The sequence below is a fragment of the Salmo salar genome, chromosome 15 (assembly GCF_965601325.2).
Source record: "Salmo salar chromosome 15, fSalSal1, whole genome shotgun sequence".
NCBI classification, from domain to species: domain Eukaryota; kingdom Metazoa; phylum Chordata; class Actinopteri; order Salmoniformes; family Salmonidae; genus Salmo; species Salmo salar.
Genome location: NC_138305.1, coordinates 81,104,633 through 81,126,351, shown reverse-complemented (window position 1 = coordinate 81,126,351; position 21,719 = coordinate 81,104,633). Strand labels below are relative to the sequence as shown.

General features: G+C 44.1%; 2 protein-coding genes across 2 annotated transcripts in view; one reads left to right on the top strand and one right to left on the bottom strand.

Moving 5' to 3' along the window:
* Positions 1-238: 238 nt before the first annotated feature.
* On the top strand, positions 239-3,153 carry LOC106572093 (sorting nexin-21). The gene is made up of 4 exons (XM_014145920.3): positions 239-382; positions 981-1,263; positions 1,553-1,710; positions 1,795-3,153. Exons 2-4 carry the CDS (start codon positions 993-995, stop codon positions 2,563-2,565), a joined length of 1,200 nt encoding a protein of 399 aa, XP_014001395.2. The 5' UTR covers positions 239-382; positions 981-992; the 3' UTR covers positions 2,566-3,153.
* A 552-nt stretch (positions 3,154-3,705) lies between these two features.
* Positions 3,706-21,719, bottom strand: part of LOC106572092 (inositol 1,4,5-trisphosphate-gated calcium channel ITPR3) — a 40,208-nt gene continuing 22,194 nt past the window's right edge. The window contains exons 24-58 of the mRNA XM_014145919.3: positions 21,658-21,712; positions 21,398-21,563; positions 21,028-21,198; positions 20,849-20,923; positions 18,917-19,036; positions 18,680-18,802; positions 18,340-18,540; positions 17,819-18,070; positions 17,505-17,630; positions 17,300-17,425; positions 17,012-17,132; positions 16,653-16,834; positions 16,293-16,441; positions 15,878-15,986; positions 14,397-14,487; positions 14,149-14,324; positions 13,886-14,048; positions 13,493-13,683; positions 13,128-13,328; positions 12,848-12,958; positions 12,535-12,630; positions 12,274-12,375; positions 12,067-12,150; positions 9,461-9,571; positions 8,947-9,139; positions 8,709-8,828; positions 8,401-8,573; positions 6,962-7,126; positions 6,568-6,757; positions 5,976-6,077; positions 5,664-5,782; positions 5,320-5,485; positions 5,077-5,237; positions 4,741-4,902; positions 3,706-4,486 (exon numbers count right to left, since the gene is read on the bottom strand). Of these exons, the coding sequence (XP_014001394.1) occupies positions 4,361-4,486; positions 4,741-4,902; positions 5,077-5,237; positions 5,320-5,485; positions 5,664-5,782; positions 5,976-6,077; positions 6,568-6,757; positions 6,962-7,126; positions 8,401-8,573; positions 8,709-8,828; positions 8,947-9,139; positions 9,461-9,571; positions 12,067-12,150; positions 12,274-12,375; positions 12,535-12,630; positions 12,848-12,958; positions 13,128-13,328; positions 13,493-13,683; positions 13,886-14,048; positions 14,149-14,324; positions 14,397-14,487; positions 15,878-15,986; positions 16,293-16,441; positions 16,653-16,834; positions 17,012-17,132; positions 17,300-17,425; positions 17,505-17,630; positions 17,819-18,070; positions 18,340-18,540; positions 18,680-18,802; positions 18,917-19,036; positions 20,849-20,923; positions 21,028-21,198; positions 21,398-21,563; positions 21,658-21,712 (4,979 nt within the window). The 3' untranslated portion in view covers positions 3,706-4,360. The remainder of the gene's footprint in view (positions 4,487-4,740; positions 4,903-5,076; positions 5,238-5,319; positions 5,486-5,663; positions 5,783-5,975; positions 6,078-6,567; positions 6,758-6,961; positions 7,127-8,400; positions 8,574-8,708; positions 8,829-8,946; positions 9,140-9,460; positions 9,572-12,066; positions 12,151-12,273; positions 12,376-12,534; positions 12,631-12,847; positions 12,959-13,127; positions 13,329-13,492; positions 13,684-13,885; positions 14,049-14,148; positions 14,325-14,396; positions 14,488-15,877; positions 15,987-16,292; positions 16,442-16,652; positions 16,835-17,011; positions 17,133-17,299; positions 17,426-17,504; positions 17,631-17,818; positions 18,071-18,339; positions 18,541-18,679; positions 18,803-18,916; positions 19,037-20,848; positions 20,924-21,027; positions 21,199-21,397; positions 21,564-21,657; positions 21,713-21,719) is intronic.

Sequence of the window (21,719 nt, the reverse complement as noted above, 5' to 3'; positions counted from 1 at the left end):
ATCTGAATCAGTCATGACCACTTTTCAAATATGTTTAATCATGCTCACAGTTCCGGTTTACTTAAATAAAGGAGAAGGGTTAATCCGATCGTTCAGACCTCACAACGGCAGTAAAGCACCCAAGCTCACTGGCCTAAGTTGGTTAGCTTGCTGGCTACGTCCAGACATATGGGAAAACACCAAAGTGAATTTACGAACGCACCCCAGTCATAATTACGGGGGCGTTCCTGATGCAGGAATGCCCACATGCAGGAACGCCCCGAATTCCGGAACGCAATCGCACACTATTTGGACAGACTGTCCTAAATACATTTGGGGCAGACTTAGAAGCTGCATAATGCTGATGAAATAGCTAAGGGAGCTTTACGGATCCATTATAACAGTGAGTGAGATTTGCGACTTTAGCTATGATTTGAAGTTTGCCCGCTAGGTTTAGCCAAATAAATTAAAGTACGTTGTTATCCGTACTTAGCTAGCTGATCATGCTAATTTGACTAGCTAGCTACTGTAGTTCGCTCGTTAAATTACCCTATTTTGTATTCGTAACTAGCTTGTCTGCTGATCCTAGTTAGCCACTTCTGTTTCTAGTTCAAGTCGCTGAATGCTTTTACACGCTGGAACGCTTGTTTCTCCACATTGCATGCATATCTGTTAAAAGGCAAAGACAAATCTTCAAAGAAGAACTAACGTTTGCTAGCTAACTATAACATTTGCTATTTTCTTTATTTAGACCCCGCCCCCTACTCAGTTGTCTTGCTTCAACATTTGCATTATTGATGAGCTGCAATGTTTCCATCCAAACATTTTAGTTGGTGTAACAGGTGTAACTTTAGCTTGTCAGAGTTTACCTATTTTACACATTGCCATACGAAATAATGATTGTGATTGACTATTATAAGCTGACTTGATGTACACCTAAAGAGTTTTTGTAGGTTGTACACTATCTGACATCAAATTAACTTACTGAAACGATTTCCTAGTGGTGTGCTGGGATGGCTTCTAGGCTCATGGACAGACTGCGACGGACACTGTTCAAAGAAGGAGAGGTAGTCTCTAAGGAGCCAATTGATGTAACAGAGGAAAGCTTCCCAGAGAGTTCTGAGTTAGAGGACGATACAGAGTGTGTCTCAGAGCGGCTTGGGGGAACACTCTGCTTCGATGGGGAGAGTGCCCTGGAATCCGAAGACCCAGGTGAGGCCTCAGGACCAGACAGTGACTCAGACTACCTTGGAGAGTCCATAGAGGATGGATTCAGCAGCACAGGTATTGTAGACATTATAATTCACAACAATGATCTCCCATATAGCAGGCAGATGGTGGGATACACTTATCCAGTACTGTGATATCTTTGTATAAACATTAATGTACTATACTATTAGTCAACTGAAACATCTGACCAGAATAAGAATAGCATTCCACTGTATTCTGCTTTCTTGAAACCGCAAGTTTCACTTCAGGTTTTTCAGTCTATGTGCAAACGTGAGCTTTCTCAGTTTTAGATGAGTGGGTTGAGGGCCGTCTTAGCTGACGTGTCTCTGCCTTTGTTCCTCAGACACCAGCCCAGTGGGCCCGTCTCCTGGAGGCTCATCCCTGCTCACACGTCAGCTGCAGGATAGCTGGAGGAGCTTAAGATTCCGCAGTGTTCCTCAGAAGCTGGTATTTGAAGTGACTGATGCCAGTGTGGTGCAAGAGAGCTCCTCCAAGTATGTGGTACGTGTGACACAGCAGAGATGAATGTCTATTGCCTGGCTAAGCCTGTGTCATCTTGTTGACAGTGTACCTCCTCCTACGCAGCTCTACACCATCCATTTGATCCAGTCTGGGATGTTTGACGAGACCCCCGCTGCCATCACCCGGCGATACACCGACTTTAAGCGCCTGCACAGCTGCCTTCGCCGTCGTCACCGGGACAACATGGAGCGCGTTGGTTTTCCCCGCAAGAAGCTGCGTAAAAACTTTGTGGCTGAGACCATCGCCAAGCGGAGCCGGGCGTTTGAGCAGTACCTGACCCACATGCACTCGCTGGCTGAGCTGCGGCGCTCGCCCACCTTCCTGGAGTTCTTCTACCTGGGTGACCTGCAGGCTGGCCAGATGCTGATGCGTGTGGGCCGTTACCAGGAGGCCCTGGGCCCTCTGCTCAATGGCCTGAGGCTCCAGGAGAAGCTAGGCTGTGAGCAGCAGGGAAAGCAGCAGCCCCATCACCAGCAGGGCACCCACTGGCTCTTCACCCTGTTGGCCCTGGTGACCTGCTTCCAGGAGCTGGAGCAGCTGGGGGAGGCCCAGGAGCACTGTGACCGAGCCCTGAGGGACCTGGCCCCCTCACCGGAGGCCTTGCAGCAGCACCACTTTCACCCACTGCTCATTCCTCTTCTCCAGACCAACGTCAGACTGTCTTGGAAGATCTCTAAGGATAAGCGGCAGTGGGAAGTGCTGCTTCAGGAGATCCAGGACTCGGGGGCTGATATAGGGAACCAGCCCAGCCTGAAGGAGTACCTGATGAAGGAGGCCCTGGTGGAGAGTGAGGGAGACACTAAGGCCAAGCTCAAAAGGGAAAAGGCCACTTAACCCAAAGATGATGGTGCTCATAGTTATGAGGAAAGCATTTAATGTAACCTAGTAATGAGGGATTTGGTCTTTGGTCTCTTGACATGTTTCCCACAGCACTGTCTAAACTGTTAGACATTCTAATGAATACACTCAACTGACCAAGTCATGCACAAATAGCAGAAAACAATCGCATGTTATAATTGTCTATAAAGTTCAAATTTTTTGCTTGATTGTTTTACCTTGTAAATTGTAGACACGCAAGTCATTTTTATGATACAGCTGCTTGGAAATAACTTTTTATTAAACGTCTATTTTTCCAAAACAGTTTTAACAGCAAATAATAGTTCACCATTTCAAAAATATTCCTGCTTTTTCAATTATGCCATTCACATTCTTATTGAGATGTAAGTGGATTAATAACTTTAGGATGGCAAAAGGATAGAACATTAATTTTAAGGACAAACTTTGCACAAGTTAAAGTAATGCAGGTAGAAAATGATTCCTTCTGTAAGGGGTAGATATTTTCTTGTTTACACATTAAAGAATTAAGGGAAACCTAGTGTCTGACAGCTGTTGATAACACTCCAACTTGTTAAATCAAGGCATTTGAATCATTCTTAACCCAGATTTGTTTATATTGCTGTAGTATTACGCCGCCTCTGTACTGGATTTTGATTCGAGTCACTTTAATGTCAATATAGACTTACATAAGGGAAAATAATTCAGGATTGTTTCCTTTCATATGCCAGATGAGGGCGTGTGAGGCACCACTGGAAGTGAGTTTTAGACTAGAGGTATGCCTTAACTATGTATTTTTGCCATACTGCAGGCAGTAACGGATAGGTCCTGTACCACTAATGACGTTTCAGAGCAGGAAGGTAAACCTTTTGTTGCACTGTGAAATAGGCTACATGCTTGAGTGACTTTCAAACTAACCTAAGAATTATTTTCTCAATAGCCTGAACACTTGCAATGTTACATCTTTCTCTGAAAGTGCCTGCCTTGTACCTTTGAACTCTAGCCTTAACATTTCACTCTTTCTTTGTATACTAAAATGATTGGAATATGTATTTTGTTTAATAAATCTATCCCCCAAAAAAGTTTACTTAATTTTTCATTTGGAAGATCTGGCATGTAAAGAAGTTAAAACACAAACAGTTAAAATGAAATATTTTACTGAGGCCTGTCAGAACAATTTCTTAATGCAAGCACTCGCAGTGCAATGGAGACACTTCTAACCAGTCCAATGACCCTGTGACAAGTGCTTCAAACATTGTGATACTCATGTGCCTACTGTATTAATCAGTGTATATAAATACATTCATATAAAGGATGGACATGTTGCTTCCTGCTTTGCAGGAATCAATTTCCCATAATTTCTTCGTCTGTCACAGCAACAGTGCAAATGCCATTAGTAGATAGCTGTGAGGACAAACACCCATGGACCAAGAACATGGGGAAGATCTCAATTGCATAGTCCTCATCTCCTTCTCAAAACCCATTGGAAGAGAAAGTCAGAGGGGAGGGACCTCTGGCTTTCTCATCCAAAGGGTTTTGAGGGGAGAGGATGTGAGGTATGCAATTGAGATATTCCTTTATTGCTTCAGACTACTGGAAGTATTGAAGGGGCCCTTGAAGAAAAACATTGGTTTACAAAGAACCCAACAGCAGTAACTCAGTCCACTCAGCATCAGTCACAACTAAGAACATCGCCACTATGTTTAACACATGATTGATGATTCCATCACTGAAAGTGTTGGATGGATGGATACGCTCGGCGGACTCTTCCAGTCTATGGCGGTAAGACGGGACATCAGGGTTTGTTGAACATCTGGTGGTTTCCTCCAGCAGCACTGGGGGTTACACTAGCTGCACCAGCTCCTCCTGACTGGACATCCACGAAGCCCATCCTCTGCCTCCTCTTCCTCTGCTCCGTCATCTAAGCAGGAAACAGTGCAACAACACACTATGTCAGCCAGGCCAGGGCCATCCTGGACATCAGTCCACCTAATTGTACACCAGACTTAGTTTTTTCTCCCAAATAGGTCGTCATTCATATCATTATACAGGTCATGTGACTTGCCCTGGATAAGATATCCTGTGAATACATGTATTGTCTTGTGTGCTGTGTTATCTGGGCAACCAGAACCAAATATTGTGTATGCACTGGCAAGCTCTGTGTTTTGCCTTTACCTGTTCTTTGAGCTCTGTTAGCTGTCCTGTGAGTTGGCTGACCACGTTCATAGTGGACGTCAATCTGTCCTGCAGGTTCCTCATTTCATTCTGCTCCCCATCTCCATCCGTCACCACCAGGGACATGGCCTGCATGCGGGGGAACCAGTCCAGGTTCTTACTCTGAGGAGACATGTAGAGTCAGTGGCAGTGCTTCTCCTGGCAATAGATGACCCCAGAGACAAAGGTATCTAATGCTACTTACAACAACGAGACGTTGTAAAATGGTTTCAGTGAGAAATAGTCTAGAGGTGAGTGTGTCTCCAATGAAACTAGAATGAAAGCAGGTTACTTTACCTTTATCATGAGGGCCACATAACTCTCTGGGCCTGTGTAGTCAGTTTTGTTCTTCTCGCGAACAAGCACAATGAAATACAGGTAGTTCCAGATGTTATGTTCCAACTTTATGTGTTCCTCAAAAGACACAGTTTTATTGTCAAACTTGTCCCTCTCCAGACCTGCAGGGAGAGAGTTTCAGGTTGAATGTCCAGAATGCATAAAATGAGCCAATATAAAAACAGCTAAATCTCAATTTCTTACCACAGATGAAGCAGGTGGTCTTGAGGACCTCCTCTTTCTTCTGTTTCTCACTACGCAAGTCAGCGAAGGTGTCGATGATGACACCAAAGATCAAGTTGAGTACGATGATGATGACGATGAAGTAGAAGAGGAGATCGTAGATGACTCGGGCTGGGAACAGTGGCTCCTGCAGGGCACGCAATGACGTTAATGACACGTTTTCAAATGTTCGGTCATAATACAATGTACAGTAAATATTATGTTGGTTTGTGGAACATTTGTGCTCTTTGACATGATGTGATACTGATTGTGTATGAGATGGATAGTACGTATAGCAAGAGTGTGTGTTGTGTCTTCGTTGTTACGTTTTTGGAGGGCTTGCGTAGCACGTCTCCCACCCCTCCACCGTTCCTCAGCCCGTGGTTCAGCACGGTGACAATGCACATGAGCAGAGTGTCACAGGCCCGCTCCGAATTGTTCTCCTCTGCAAAAACGTGAATTGTTTATCAACATACCTCTCACACCAGACTCCAAGTACATGATATTTGACAATTCATCATCTGACACCCATCCAAACTAAATATTTTTCTTCTTTATTTCCTATCCAAACCTGTCACATGATGAGGTTGACTTAAGAATCGAAGCAGTAATAGATTATTTAATAAATAGAGATTAACCATCAGGTTCAGCAGGGAGTCCTGCCTCGGCAGTGCAGCTGACTCCATCTCCACTGCAGGAGTTCAGGAAGTCCTGGGATGCCTCCTCATTGCCATGTCCTCCTGTAGAAGAGAACCCAATCACCACCCTATACCATACAGCGCAACCCTATACCATACAGCGCAACCCTATACCATACAGCGCAACCCTATACCATACAGCGCAACCCTATACCATACAGCGCAACCCTATACCATACAGAGCAACCATATACCATACAGTGCAACCCTATACCATACAGTGCAACCCTATACCATACAGTGCAACCCTATACCATCGTCCAGGGCTCTCTAACCCTGTTCCTGGAGAGCTAATGTCCTGTAGGTTTTAGCTCCAACCCTAATCTAGCACACCTGATTCTAATAATTAGCTGGTTCATAAGCTGAATCAGGTTAGTTACACCTGGGGTTGGGGTGAAAACCTACAGGAGGGTATCTCTCCAGGAAGAGGGTTGGAGAGCCCTGCCATACAGGTTTGATTGACCATGTCTTATTGTACCTTCCATATGCTGACTACTAGTAGAGGCTATTTGAGTCTCTGATGGTCCAGTACCTGAGTCGATCTGAGGCAGAGGGTCCACCTCCATGATGAAGTCGTTCTTGAGGCAGAGGAAGCCCACAATGGAGAACAGGTAGACCAGGATGAGGGCTAGCAGGGCAGTGAGCAGGATGGAGCGCCCATTCCGGGTCACACTCTTTATCACGTTGAACAGGGTCTCCTCTCGGTAGATCAGATCAAACAGCTGCACACAGAGCAAAGATACCATGCTTTTAGAGTCGACATACAGTAGGGAAATCCTGCCAGAGTTATCTACTGTAAGGGTCTGTGTATGTGTACGTGTATTTAGATGTGTGTGCATGCCAAGGAATTTATTGCCAGGTGATTGGTACTTAATGGCAGTAATATTATTAACAACATATATTTGTGAGTCATGAGGGTCACCCACCAGGAAGCTGTAGAAGAGCTCGTGGACACAGAGCCCCAGGGTGCTGGTCAGAACATAGGCCAGGTGATAAAGGAACTCCACATCCATCACCATCGCACGGTAGCCCATGATAAATGTGCCGTTGTTGCCCACGAAGCTGACCACAAACACTATCTTATTTATCAGCTGTGGAGTGGAACAGATGAACAGTCATGGGATCACCATGCTTTCATAGATGATATTCAGGGTTGGGTAGGTTACTTTCTAAATGTAATCCGTTAGTTACTAGTTACCTGTCCAAAATTGTAATCAGTAACATAACATTTGGATTACCCAAAATCAGTAACGTAATCTGATTACATTCCGTTACTTTGAAATTACTTTCCCCTTGAGAGGCATTAGAAGAAGACAAAAATGTATGTTACCAATTGAACTATTGCAGGATAAATCAATGTTAAAGTTTACATAGCTGGCCATATATGGACATTATATTTAACTTTATTGGGTTGGTTATGTAGGCTTCTTCTAACTCATTAGCTTTTCTTTCTACTACATACAATAATATGATTAAATTACATCTTTACATCAATATATATCATTTATAAGTCCAAAAATTGATGTAGCAACTACAGATTACCCCTATAAATCTATCGAAAGTGTGCGAGTTTGAACATGTGTACATTAGGCCTATAGATTGATTTCTTTTAGCAGCATGAATTAGATTGAGCAATAAAAGCCCCAATTTTATTCCATAGGCTGGGATCCGCAACATACAGCTGTTGCAAGAGCGCATTTTTCATTGGCTGTCCACTGGTTTCAAAGGCAGCGTCTTCTTCAATTCAACCATTATTAGGTTCAAATACACATTAAGTTTTCTGAACAGCCATCCACAACAACCAGAATCCATAAGGCACAAATAGCTAAATGAGAGCAGCAGCGTGATTCACATCAATGCGCTATGTAGATATCAATAATAATTCTATTCAATGTTTATTCAAGTTGGATAATCTTTGGATGCCGACAGCAGTCACACCATTGGAAGACATAGCTTGGACTGTAGCCTACAAAAGCCTATTCCTGCTCTATTCCCGCGATCCATCAAACACGTTTGGTGTGTCATCATAGTGGTCTCTGACTTGTGGTCAGAGTCAGTTGGAAGAAACTTAACTTGCGCCTTTTGTCAATGCTGATTTGAATGTCATTCAGAAAACAGAGAAGGGTCAAATATTTTTTTTTCAGCAAATATCCTTTCTGAATTGAAAAGTAATCCTCATAGTAATTCTCGTTTTTCAAAAGTATCTGTAATCTGATTACAATATTTTTGCAGTTACCGGTTTTTGTAATCCCTTATTCCGTGACTCCCCAACCCTGATGATATTCATCTTATCATCAAGGTGTGGTATAGGGTTGTGTTGCATGACTCAAGTAGAAGTTAGAATTCACTCATAAGTGAGGCTTACATTGAGGGTGCCCAGTAGGATGAGAGTGGGGCCGATGCCGAAGCAGTATATGGAGCGCAGTATGAGGGCCACAGTGAAGGGCCTGAGGCCGTAGCGTTTGGAAAACATGCCCATGACAGACAGACCCAGGAAACCCCAGAACAGCATGGACAGCATCGAGTCATCTATCGCACCTGGAGGACAGCAATCACATTGGGATCATCAATATATAAAACATTTACGTCTCAGTTTCTCATAATTATTGTCTTCAATAAGTACACAGGATAATGACTATGGGCACACACACACACACACACACACACACACACCTTGGCCTGAGTCGTAGGGGTAGAAGAAAGCGATGATGAGGTTGATGAAGACGGCCAGGTTAAAGGAGATGCTGCCCCAGGTGCTCATCCTGCGAGAGAACCAAAACAGCACCGGCATACCTGAAACACAAACAACACTCTTCAGTCTTCTATCATCAAACAGCATGAGATAGCGAGATAGAGAGGAAACGTTGAGGCCAGTAGAAAATATCTACTGGATCAGCTGAGCCTGGCTTACTGCGGAGCTTCTTCTGCCACTCCATCTCGTTGTGGAGGAAGGAGGCCTGCTGGAAAAAGTGTGTGACCTTGCTGCCCTGCTCGTCCTGCTCGGTGGTGTTGAACACACGGAACTTGGACTCCTCCGTCAGGAACTCACAGATGGGATGAATGGGAAACACGATCTGCTCCATGCTGCGGTCCTCACGCACAATCTGACCGGACGAGAAGGGACAGACAAGTTAGGATAGGGGTCTTTTGGTCCTCTGTAGCTCAGTTAGTAGAGCGTGGTGCATGCAATGCCAGGATAGTGCGTTTGATTCCCATGACCAGCTGTACATAAAATATATGCACGCATGACTGAGTCGCTTTGGATAAAAGCATCTGCTAAATGACATTCATTATTTTTATTGTTGTTATATTATTATCATCATTCAATACTTTTATGCAGTGGGCACTTCAGTTGAACTGAACTATTTCCAATTAGAAATATCGACTACTGTAGTACGGGTGAGTTGAGGGAGAAGTGTAGAGACCTCTATCTGTGAAGTGTGCTGGTCATAGAACTCCAGTGGGTCCTGCTCCTCACTCTCTACTGGCACGGTAGATTTCAACATTTGAGAGAGCGGACGATTGTTCAGGTTCAACTGCGGGAAGTCAACAGGACAAACATTAACAACAACAACAATAATAATACTAAAGAGCATTATCAGTGGATCTGAGCAACCTAGCATTCCCCATTCAGCTTGTTTCAATTCTACCTCCACATGATATACTTAAGCAATAAAACATGATAACACAGGGATTATGGTGTGATCACTCTGTTCGCGTCGAGCCAGGAACAGCCTTTAGGAAGGAGTTATTATACGAGAATCCCTGGTTTCTAGGACCTTATTGCTTTTATAAAACAGTTACCAAAAGATTTATACAAATATGAAAGACATTTTTTCATTAAAAACATTATTTTAACGAGCAAATTTGTTTTTTTGCATTCTAAAACTGCTACCCAAGCGGGCTGGCTAGTTATTTTGTCATGTTTTGACCCAGTCGTTAAAACTAATAATTATATTCATTCGACGTTGTTATGCTAAACAAATCATTGGAATGTAGCTAGCTAGCAGAAATTCAATGATAATGATTTATTAACTATCCAACAACTATTAGGGTTGGCGAGTCCAAAGTTAGTTGGTGATGTTAATAGTGATGTTTCTGTTGATGGCACACGAGTGGAAGAACTGTCCATGGTCCTGGCACTGGTTGGTGACAGCCAGTGTTTGTTTGCCTCTTCTTTGGCGGAGCATGGGACGTCCGACTCACATCATCGCCAGCTAAAATGGCACTCCAGCGCTTTCTGTTCTCCATGTTAGGGGCTACCAATAACTATTGAGTGAGCTCTCACAGCCATTATTTCCCATGCCTCCATGCCCGCATTGGATAACTTTTGCATTCTGGTGTTACTACCCAAGCGGACTGGTCCTTAGTTATTTTCTCATATTTTAACCCAGTCGTTAATTCTAATCATTCGACATTGCTACGCTAAACAAATCATTGGCATGTAGCTAGCTAGAAGAGATTCAATGATGAGACAAATACTTAAATAAATAATTATTTAATAAATCCTTAAGAGTCTATTGACACAGCCGTGCGTCAATCTCAGTAACATAATAAAATAATCCATCAAAATCTGTCAATTTAAACTGCATCTTAATCCTTATCAGCCTATTTCAGCCATCCGCTACAGCTCTGTTTGTCAGACCAGGAGACAACCCAAAAATGTCTGTAGCGTCTGAATGGTTTGGCCTACTAATATGACCATATTATGACAAACGCGATGGTGTTCTCCGTTTTGCTCTATGACCCCTACAAGTGTCAAGGGACTCCTGTGAAGGTAACCAGCTACCAGTTTTAAAAAATGAACTGAAGTATGGAGGCTTATGTGTGTCCAAAAAACACAAATATTTCCTGAAATTTCTTACATCTCCTAGATATAGGACAGACACTTCAAAACCTGATTCCTTATGATATTATTGACTGTCTGTTTATCCATTTATGAATGTGTTATTCAATGCGTTTTATAGTACTAAAGCCCAAATGCAATATTTTATCCCCCAAAAATGTTGTACATCTTTTTTTATACCTACAGGGGTCCTAAAATTCTAAATCAAACACTAAATGATCCATGGTATGACCATCTTAAAACAATTCCATATGTTAGCTTAGTACCCACCCCCAACGGCTTAGACTTTTAGAGGTTAATACATATCCAATAGGCCTACATAGGCTGGTTAATGAATTAATGGAATTCTGAGTGTTTACGGATTCCATGGTGAATTATTCGTTTCACTATCATTCTTGGGATAACGGAGAGATTGCATTTGTAAAATGATACATTGTTGCACAGGTCATAGAGCCAGACATGTAGGTTTTTACAACCCCCAACTGTTGCAAACCAAACAGCAGCATGGAAAAAGAAATGTGTAGATGCTTTTTTCCCCAGAGGATGATGAAGTTTATGAATTTCCTGCTGCAGGACAGTGGAATTACGACATTAACACATGGTATTTTACGGGGGTTGTCCCACAACACCCGCATATCAACCAATCAGCATCCAGGATCCAAACAACCAGTTTTATAATACTTTTAGTCTCGCTTTATGTTGAACCATTTTCAGGCATTTTCAACAAATCACAGATATGAAAATATCCCCATGTAACGCTAAAATCCGTTGTTAAACAAAGTTTGCAGTGAGTCACTGCTGCCATGAATGCGAGCAGCTGCAGCACAGAAGTACAGAGTGAGGCAACTTCCTCTTCTAATGAGAAGACCAGATTTGCTGAAGCTTGTCTTGAACAAATACCCTGACTTCAAATAAACACACATTAGAAAGGCTACAAAGAATTCTGCCCAGAAGGGAATGAAAATACAAAAGCGATCAAATGAATGCAACAGCTGACAGAGAGAAAGGGACATTTAACCCAACCCCTCTGAATCAGAGAGTTACTGTTCATTTTTTAAATTGTTTATTTCACTTTTGGTTATTACCTATTTCACTTGCTTTGGCAATGTAAACATGTGTTTCCCATGCCAATAAATCCCCTTAAATTGAAATTGAATTGATATTGAGAGAGAGAAAGACACTCACCATAGAGGATATGCCCTCCTCTCCCTCCTTGGTCCTCTTTGCAGGTTTCAGCAGATTGAGCAGGATCTTATTGTGCCTCGCCAGCTGACCAAAACATGGCCCACAATCAGAAGCATAGCATGTGAAAGCATTATTCTCTAACATGACCTTATTACGTTATTATAGGAGTGTATATATCCACTCCATTAATCTGAACGGGAGCGTTACCTGAAGTGCCAGGATGTAGATGTTGTGGCCGACCTCTTGAGGTGACACCTCTCCACCTTCACATTCACTCTCCTGCTGGTAGGCTTTCTTTATCACCTTCACCTGGTGACAGTGTGATACTAATGTTGACTGGTGTATTCTGTAGTGTGCTGCACCTTGATATGTGTATACAATTGCCATTTTAGAGGCTAGTTAGTATAAAAATAATGAGGAGAAAAAAGAGAGAGAGAAGAAGAAATAGAAATGAGTATTTGCTCTGACCAGTTCCCGAGGTCTGAGGTTGAACAGTATCCTCTCGGCATTCTCGTTGTCATGGCGACTTTCCATCAGAGCCAGTAGCAGCTTGGAGGCGTTGTCCTGGAAACAACACCGTTACCGACCATGTCAATTCAGAGTGAGGACACAGACGAGTGAGTGAGGACACAGACGAGTGAGTGAGGACACAGAGGAGCTTGGACACAGAGGAGCTTGGACACAGAGGAGCTTGGACACAGAGGAGCTTGGACACAGAGGAGCTTGGACACAGAGGAGCTTGGACACAAAAATCTGTAAAAGAACAGTAAGTGAAATGAACCTTGAGCTGCAGCACCATCTCCATGCGGTAACGACACAGAGGACTGATGTCATTCAGTATGAGGGCTGTGATGATGTCGATGCCATTCGATTCATGGGTCACTATACAAGTCTACAAAAACAAAGCACACCTAGAAAGTTATTATCATTATGACAAAACAACCCTGTGTTATTTGTCTGAAACCTAATGGAACTTTGAATAAACCTCATTCCTGGCGGCTTTATCAAAGTTTCTGTTTAAAGTAATAATTTCCGTAGCACTCTGTGTGTGGCCATCTGACCTGGTTCTCCTGGCAGGGGCCCTGGCAGTACTCTGTGAGCGTCTCCAGGGTCTGGGTGATGAGGCCCACGTTGCTCTCGTTGATGTAGAGGCCCAGCAGGCCCAGGCCTCCCGTGGTGCTGCCACACATGATGTCCAGGAACTGCAGAGTCTCACACACCAGGTTGTAGTTGGTCTTGTTGTTCTGGCAGCGAAGGAAGTTCTGGGAGAAGGATGGTCAATAGGTCAATCAGACCATAACAGTTTTTAAATCACCCTAGCTAGTAGCTACCTCACAGGAGAGTTTCTGTAGAATAACATCAGTCTGTTTACACCTCAGCAGAGAGCAGTATCAGCTGTATAAGTGGTGCTTGTTCTTCCTCTCACCTGCAGATCCTGGTTGTGGTTCTCACAGAGCAGCTGGAGGAAGCGCAGGATGGGTTTCATAATGATGATCGCAGGGCCCATCTCGGTCTCCACCTCCTTCTGCTCAGGCTCCGAAGCCAGGGCAGTGACCTGGGCGATGGAGGGGGCCAAGAGAGGCAGAGTAGTCGCAGGTAGAACCAACCCACCAGAGCCTGTCAGGGACAAATACCAGGGAGGGCACCATGAAGAGTGAAGTGACAGTTCAAAACACACCAACAATGTCCTTACCATAGACTTACGTAGTCATTGACACAGAATCATTGTTTCTCATAAATGACCATCATTATTTTTTATAAATCACTACAATCTAAACCTGCATTTGACTATGTAAGATCAGAGTAGTGTCCCACTCACTGGTCTCCAGGTCTTTGTTGTCATTGGCTTTGTTACTCATCTCTCCCACGCTGACTGATACGTTGGCCTTGATGTCCATCTGGGCGTTTTTCATCCGGTCGTGGAGGACCTTGAAGAACTTCTCAGACTTGTTGTCCCCCATCATCAGCTTGTAGAAGGAGTTCTGAAGGAAATCAGAAAGGAGGAGGATCAGTGCATTATTATAAGGAAAGAATCACCATGCACCTGCCTCGTACAGTAGGCTATACTGTGTTACATCTAACCTGGATCTCTGTGTTCCCCCCCTCCAGCAGACATATGGCCAGCTGGATGCTCTCCTGGAAGATCTTGTCGTTCTTGGTGCTCATGACGAGGTCAGTAAAGAGCTTTGTGCCACCCTCCCTGTCCAGGCGACACTGGACTGCAGCTACAGCTGCCCAGTCTCTCTCCTGCTCAGCACCTACACATTAACACACGGTAAATATATACACAAATCAGTAACAATCATGTTATAAGCCTAATATAAACAAACCTGTTGCTCCAAGTTCAACCAGATCTCCCTTGCTGTTCTTCTTGTTGGTGAAGAGGTAGTTCTGTAGCAGCACCTTCCTCAGTGCAATGCCCTGATTGGAGAGGCATTCAGTCACACAGAGACATGGTTAGCATACGCACACTGGATAGTTTCTACCCAAATAGTACCTCAATAAGCACCTTCATAAAACCTCTGTTAAAGTTCCAATGCAGCCTTCTGATCTCAATATCAAATCATTTCTGGGTAACAATTAAATGCCTTACAGTGATTGTTCCATTTTTACCATTTTAATTGAAAACAAATAGCTTCTTAGCAAAGAGCAATTTTTCAAGCAATCATTTTCATAGGATTGTCTGGGAGTGGTCTGAGTGGGGAGGGGAAAACTGAAACCTAGCTGTTATTGGCAGAGATGTTTGGAACTCTCTTTCTTATTGGTCTATTGATGTCACTAGGCCGGCCAAAACTCCATCTCACCAAAACAGGCAGACATTGCAGGCGGTCTTTTCAAAAAGCTCTTATACTAAAAGAGCATAATCATCATTTTCACAATGTCACAGTATTATTCCAACCAGGTGTGGAAATATATATACTGAACACAAATATAAACGCAACATGTAGTGTTGGTCCAATGTTTCATGACCTGAAATAAAAGATCACAGAATTTTTCTACACACACAAACATCGTATTTCTCTCAAATTTTGTTAACAAATTTGTTTACATCCCTGTTCGTGAACATTTCTCCTTTGCCAAGATAATCCATCCACCTGACAGGTGGGGCATATCAAGAGGCTGATTAGACAGTGTGATCATTACACAGGTGAACCTTGTACAGGGGACAAAAGGCCACTCTATAATGTGCAGTTTTGTCACACAACACAATGCCACAAATGTCTCAAGTTTTGAGGGAGCGTGCAATTGGCATGCTGACTGCAGAAATGTCCACCAGATCTTTTGACAGAGGATTATTGTTCATTTCTCTACCAACGTCGTTTTAAGGAATTTGGCAGTACATCCAACCGGCCTCACAACCGCAGACCACGTGTAACTAAGCCAGCCCAGGACCTCCACATCCGGCTTTACATGTGGGATCGTCTGAGACCAGCCACAAGGACAGCTGATGAAACTGAGGAGTATTTCTGTCTGTAATAAAGCCCCTTTGTGGGGAAAAACTCATTGTGATTGGCTGGGCATGGCTCCCAAGTGGGAGGGCCTATGCCCTCCCAGGCCCACCCATGGGTGCACCCCTGGCCAGTCATGTGAAATCCATAGATTAGGGCCTAATTCATTTATTTAAATTGACTGATTTCCTTATATGAACAGTAACTCAGTAAAATCATTGAAATTGTTGCATGTTGCGCTCATATTCTTGTTCGGTATATTAAAGGAAATTACGTTTTTGACTGCGCTGGGCCTTTAAATACACTAAGATATTATATTGGTTGATCTCCAAGACCTACACTGACTGGTCATAAGTCTTTACCTTCTCGTCAAAGTCCAGTGTGCGTATGAGCATCTCCTGCAGGGTCCTCAGAACCTTGATGCATAGCTTCTCCTCTGAGCTCATCAGGGCTTTAGTGTGCTGAATCAGTCTGGGTTCACAAAGACAGCGTTAGACCTCATCCATACCATGCCAAAAATGCTCTTTATTGCACTTTGCAGTGAGTTTGCATGAGTAAATATTTGCATGTGTAAATCCCAGTGACTGTGTTGGTAAATAAACACTATCATCCCCACACAACACAGCCCCCACACCATAGTGACATATCATTGACTTCAAAATGGCACCCTATTCCCTATATAGTGCACTACTTTTGACCAGGACCTCCCTTAGGGTTTTGGTCCAAAGTAGTGCACTACGTAGAGAACAGGGTGCCATTTCAGATGCAGACCCTTACTTGGAGATGAAGCCCCCTGATTCGCAGCGTTGCCGTGCGTCCGTCCCCTCCAGGAAGAGGAGTTCAGGCTGATGCAGGACATCCACCAGAACAGACAGCTCTGCATTCACCAGCGGCTTCAGACGCTCCTCCAGGGTGTTGATGATGTCCTGAACATCACAGCATAGATAGAGGGACAGGGAATATACACCCACTGTGTCAAACACCAAACCCTCAAGAACAGGGAACAAACCAGAGAGAGACAGAGGCCAAGGAATGATGTCATGTGTAATTCGGTTGTGGCTATGGCTGAATAAAGTGACGGATACAGGAGGGGGAGAAGGCAGCAGGGTAATTAAAGAGTCGTTTTAAGGGTCGAACCTGCAGCTTCTCGATGATGTTCTTGTAGTCCCAGGGGTTGTTGGGGGCGGAGGGGCGGCTGGAGCGGGTGGAACTCTTGTAGTTGGGGTTGGAGCGGGACAGAGAGTTGGGAGCACTGCTGCTCAGCATGGTGGTGATCTGAGACTCCAGGTCCAGAGGCAGGGAGATGGAGCGGTTCTTCGCTGCACACACACACACACACAAGATCGGGGAAAGTCATCACTGAGTTCAAAAAGGTACTCCCACTCAAACCATGTCGAAAAATCTAAAGTCATTTAACAAAGGAATGCAACCCTAGTTTGACCCTGTGTGGCCCTAAATGTAGCCCACCTCTGGGCCCTGCAGTAGGCCTGTCTCACCTGTCATAGCCAGGGTGCGGATGCAGGTCTCCACCAGGCCTCTGTGTTGCTGCTGCAGCCAGGGACAGTCCAGCAGACGCATGCTAGACTGGAGCAGCTGTGTTACTATGGTGTGGTGGGTCTGGTTACAGGCACAGAGGAAGGAAAATCACACGATGAGAATTCATGACATGTTAAATGACCACACAAATACTGTCAGACACAATACAAACACTCTGCTAAACAGTGCATTACAGTAAACTCTATATCACAGCCTTGGAGTAGGCAGTAGCATCAGAGCTGACTGACCTGTAGAGAGGTGCTGTTTTCAGAGAAGGGGGAGCTGAAGAAGGCATTGATGGTATCAAACACCACGTTGATTATGTACTTCTCCAGGATAGGGTCCGTCAGACGCTTCTCTCTCTTGTTACACACCTAGAGGGAAAAGAGAGTGGTTAGAGATGATGAAACTTGTGGGTAAGAGCAGTCCCACTGATTAGGGAGTGAGACTTACCCTGGCCATGTCCACAGTGAAGTCCTCAAACAGCTTCCAGATGTGATTGCTGGTGTAAATCTCCTTCATCTCTACCTCTGTATCTACGTAGCAGTGGTTCACAAAGTTCACGTAGGCAACCTTCACCTGAGGACCACAAGGGTAAACATGAACACATACAGCTGGCTCAGGCCTCTGTACATTTTGTAATGATAATGGTTTCCATTACCTCTGCAGTTGCATGTCTGCATATCATTGCATGCTGCTGTGGTTTGTCGAACTGAGGACGACGTAGGCTACCAACTAATTGTATACTTGCTCCATTTCAGACGTACCTCTGTGATGCAGTCCTCGTGTGTGACCACTCTCACCACGTCTTCTAGGGGCAGCAGCGAGGTACATTTGATCTCTGTGTAAACGTTCTTTCCCTCAGCGCAGGCAGATAGCAGCTCTACCAGAGAGATGTGGTAGCGCAGGGGGCTGTGCTCCTGAACCCCCTCCCTGGACTCTGCCATCAGCTCCAGCATGGTGGCAAATGATGCCTTGTCATTATAAAACACCACCACATCCTCACCGGCGTTGGTTAACTAGAGGGTAAAGCAAGCACACCGTGTGGGATAAACAATTACATCATCGCTGATATGATTAATGTGGCTTGTGAGTGCTTGGAGGTGGTTCATCTGTTATTTTTCAATTACTCATCTGGGTTTCGCACAAATATTTGATTGTAAGACAGACTAGATGTTTCACTAAGATTTTATAAACATTGAAAAACTGCAGCCTTATTTACAACTTTTCGAGGATTCCATACCAATGAAACAAAGTTAAAAGCAAGTTGCGTGGGAGGTTGTCTTACCTCAGTCATGATCATGTCCTGGCACTTCTTCACGTACTTCCCCTCGGCCTTGATGATGGTGTGCAGGAAGTTGAGGTACTGGACGTGGCGTCCGTGAGTGGCCAGGCAGTGGATGAAGTGCTGCAGCACGTTCTCACTGATCTCTGTACACAGTTGGTAGTTATTGCTGAAGATGTGCTGCACTGTCTCTGCCTCCATGAGCTGGGGGGGGGGGGGGGGGGGGGAGAAGAGAGAGAGAGAGCAAGAGAGGAGGGAGGGACAGAAAGGACATTATTGTGTGATGAAAACAGGAGGGATGGAAGTAGAAAAGGCAATAAAAGCTGTGTGTGAATTCACTCACGCCTGGGTTGAGAAAGAGACTGAGGTTCTTATGGAGGAGCATCTGGTTCTCCAGGTTCCCCATGCAGAACTTCTGCAGGAACAGGTGAGTGCACTTGATGATCCCCTGCATCTTGGTGTCATGCTGAGAACCAGGAAAGTGCGTGAGAGAGAGCGAGACAGCGAGGTAACGTTAGCCCAATACTATGTGTTTGGTTGTCAGAGTGGGGGTAAGGCACAGCTCACGTACATCCCTCACCTGATCGTATGACACTTGCAGCAGGTCCAGCATCACTTTGTGGGCTCCCATGTTCTTCAGGAGTCTCTGCTGTTTCTTCCACACACCCGAGCTGCACATCTTATTCAGACGCTCCAAGATCTGGGGTAAAGAGAATGTCTTCAGAAATACGGCCAAACACTACTCAACAGTGCAGTATTATTAATTTTGTATTGTACATATGTTATGGTAGAGCAGTGTCTAATAATTGGACCCCAGGAAGAGTAGAGGGGATCTGGAATAAAATAATACAGTTGAAGTTTACATGCACCTTAGCCAAATACATTTAAACTCAGTTGTTCACAATTCCTGACATTTAATCTTAGCAAAAATTCCATCTTAGGTCAGTTATCACCACTTTATTTTAAGAATGTGAAATGTCAGAATAATAGTAGAGAATGATTTCAGCTTTCATCACATTCTCAGTGGGTCAGAAGTTAACATACACTTAATTAGTATTTGGTAGCATTGCCTTTAAATTGTTTAACATGGGTTAAACGTTTCAGGTAGCCTTCCACAAGCTTCCCACAATAAGTTGAGTGAATTTTGGCCCATTCCTCCAGACAGAACTGGTGTAACTGAGTCAGGTTTGTAGGCCTCTTTGCTCGCACACGCTTTTTCAGTTCTGCCCACATATTTTCTATAGGATTGAGGTCAGGGCTTTGTGATGGCCACTCCAATACCTTGACTTTGTTGTCCTTAAGCCATTTTGCCACAACTTTGGAAGTATGCTTGGGGTCATTGTCCATTTGGAAGACCCATTTGCGACCAAGCTTTAGCTTCCTGACTGATGTCTTCAGATGTTGCTTCAATATATCCACATAATTTTCCTCCCTCATGATGCCATCTATTTTGTGAAGTGCACCAGTCCCTCCTGCAGCAAAGCACCCCCACAACATGATGCTGCCACCCCAGTGCTTCACGGTTGGGATGGTGTTCTTCGGCACGCAAGCCTCCCCCTTTTTCCTCCAAACATAATGATGGTCATTTTGTTTCATCAGACCAGAGGACATTTCTCCAAAAAGTACGATCTTTGTCCCCATGTGCAGTTGCAAACCATAGTCTGGCTTTTTTGGAGCAGTGGCTTCTTCCTTGCTGAGTGGCCTTTCAGGTTATGTTAATATAGGACTTGTTTTACTGTGGATATAGATACTTTTGTAGCCGTTTCCTCCAGCATCTTCACAAAGTCCTTGTGCTGTTGTTCTGGGATTGATTTGCACTTCTCGCACCAAAGTACGTTAATCTCTAGGAGACAGAACACGTCTCCCTCCTGAGCGGTATGACGGCTGCGTGGTCCCATGGTGTTTATACTTGCGTACTATTGTTTGTACAGATGAACATGGTACCTTCAGGCATTTGGAAATTGCTCCCAAGGATGAACCAGACGTGTGGAGGTCTACAATATTTTTTCAGAGGTCTTGGCTGATTTCTTTTGATTTTCCCATGATGTCAAGCAAAGAGGCACTGAGTTTGATGGTAGGCCTTGAAATACATCCACAGGTACACCTCCAATTGACTCAAATTATGTCAATTAACCTATCAGAAGCTTCTAAAGCCTTGACATCATTTCCTGGAATTTTCCAAGCTGTTTAAAGGCACAGTCAACTTAAACTTCTGACCCACTGGAATTGTGATCCAATGACTTATAGGTGAAATAATCTGTCTGTAAATAAATGTTGGAAAAATGTATAGTGTCATGCACAAGGAAGATGTCCTAACCGACTTGCCAAAACTATAGTTTGTTAACAAGAAATTTGTGGAGTGGTTGAAAAACAAGTTTTAATGACTCCATCCTAAGTGTATGTAAACTTCCGACTTCAACTGATATATATATATAAATAAACAAACAGTGACTATGGGACATGCTAGCAGGATAAAGGAAAAAGTGACATGTCAATGGACACCAAAACACACATCTTTAACTTTCTGGTAGTTCTCATTGCTCTTATCCGACTTCTCTTTTTTGGGGGTCGCAACCTCTGAGGCCATCTAAAAGGAAATCAGAAGTACAGTTAGTGAGAAGTAGTTTATAGCTACTACATGTTATTACACACTTTCTTATCATAGATGGAGAAGACGTATCTCGCCCTCACCTCTACATTCTCTTTTTTGTCCTTCTTGTCTTTCTTCCCCTCCCCTCCTCCAGAGCTGCTCTTCTTGTCCACCCAGAGCTCAGACTTCTCCACCATGGTGCGGAGACGGTCAAGGTCGCTCTTTATCAGCTTGTAGTTATCAACATCCTGGCCCGAGATCAGCAACTGGACCTGAGGACAACATGGAGACAGAGAGAGTGTGTCAGAGAGACGGTGACTGAGAGACCAGAAAAGAACATGTATATGAATAATATATATAGATACTGTATAAGAAAGGGAATAGCAGATACGGTACCAAGTTGAAGTGCAGGTCATTATTGGCCGCACCTTTGTTTACCATCAGTGACTGCAGATAGTTGTGTCTCCTTACCTGTTTGAATGTGTGCAGCACCTCCTGTCTCTGGCTGAAGTGTTTGAAGAGCAGCTGTAGAGCTCCAGAGACCAGAGGAGGGTAGTCATGCATGGTGAGATGGATCAGCACCCTCAGGAACATACGACCTCCCTCATCATCCACCTCCAGAATACTGTTCCCCTTCCTGACAGGAGGACACAGTCACAGGTTATCATAACACACTGGGGCAAAACCATAACATATGCTGGTGAGGGTCTACAGTGCTGTACTGAACCTACCCCACACCAAACATGGCCTCTGCCTGCTCTCCTATGTACTGCAGGTTGATGGTGGCTGTTGA

What these genes read in the sequence shown, in the direction of transcription:
- LOC106572093 (XM_014145920.3), top strand. Translation starts at nt 993, where the DNA reads ATGGCTTCTAGGCTCATGGACAGACTGCGACGGACACTGTTCAAAGAA. An exon ending in GGATGGATTCAGCAGCACAG is followed by an intron (nt 1,264 to 1,552) that starts GTATTGTAGACA and finishes TTTGTTCCTCAG; the next exon opens with ACACCAGCCCAGTGGGCCCG. An exon ending in AGAGCTCCTCCAAGTATGTG is followed by an intron (nt 1,711 to 1,794) that starts GTACGTGTGACA and finishes CCTCCTACGCAG; the next exon opens with CTCTACACCATCCATTTGAT.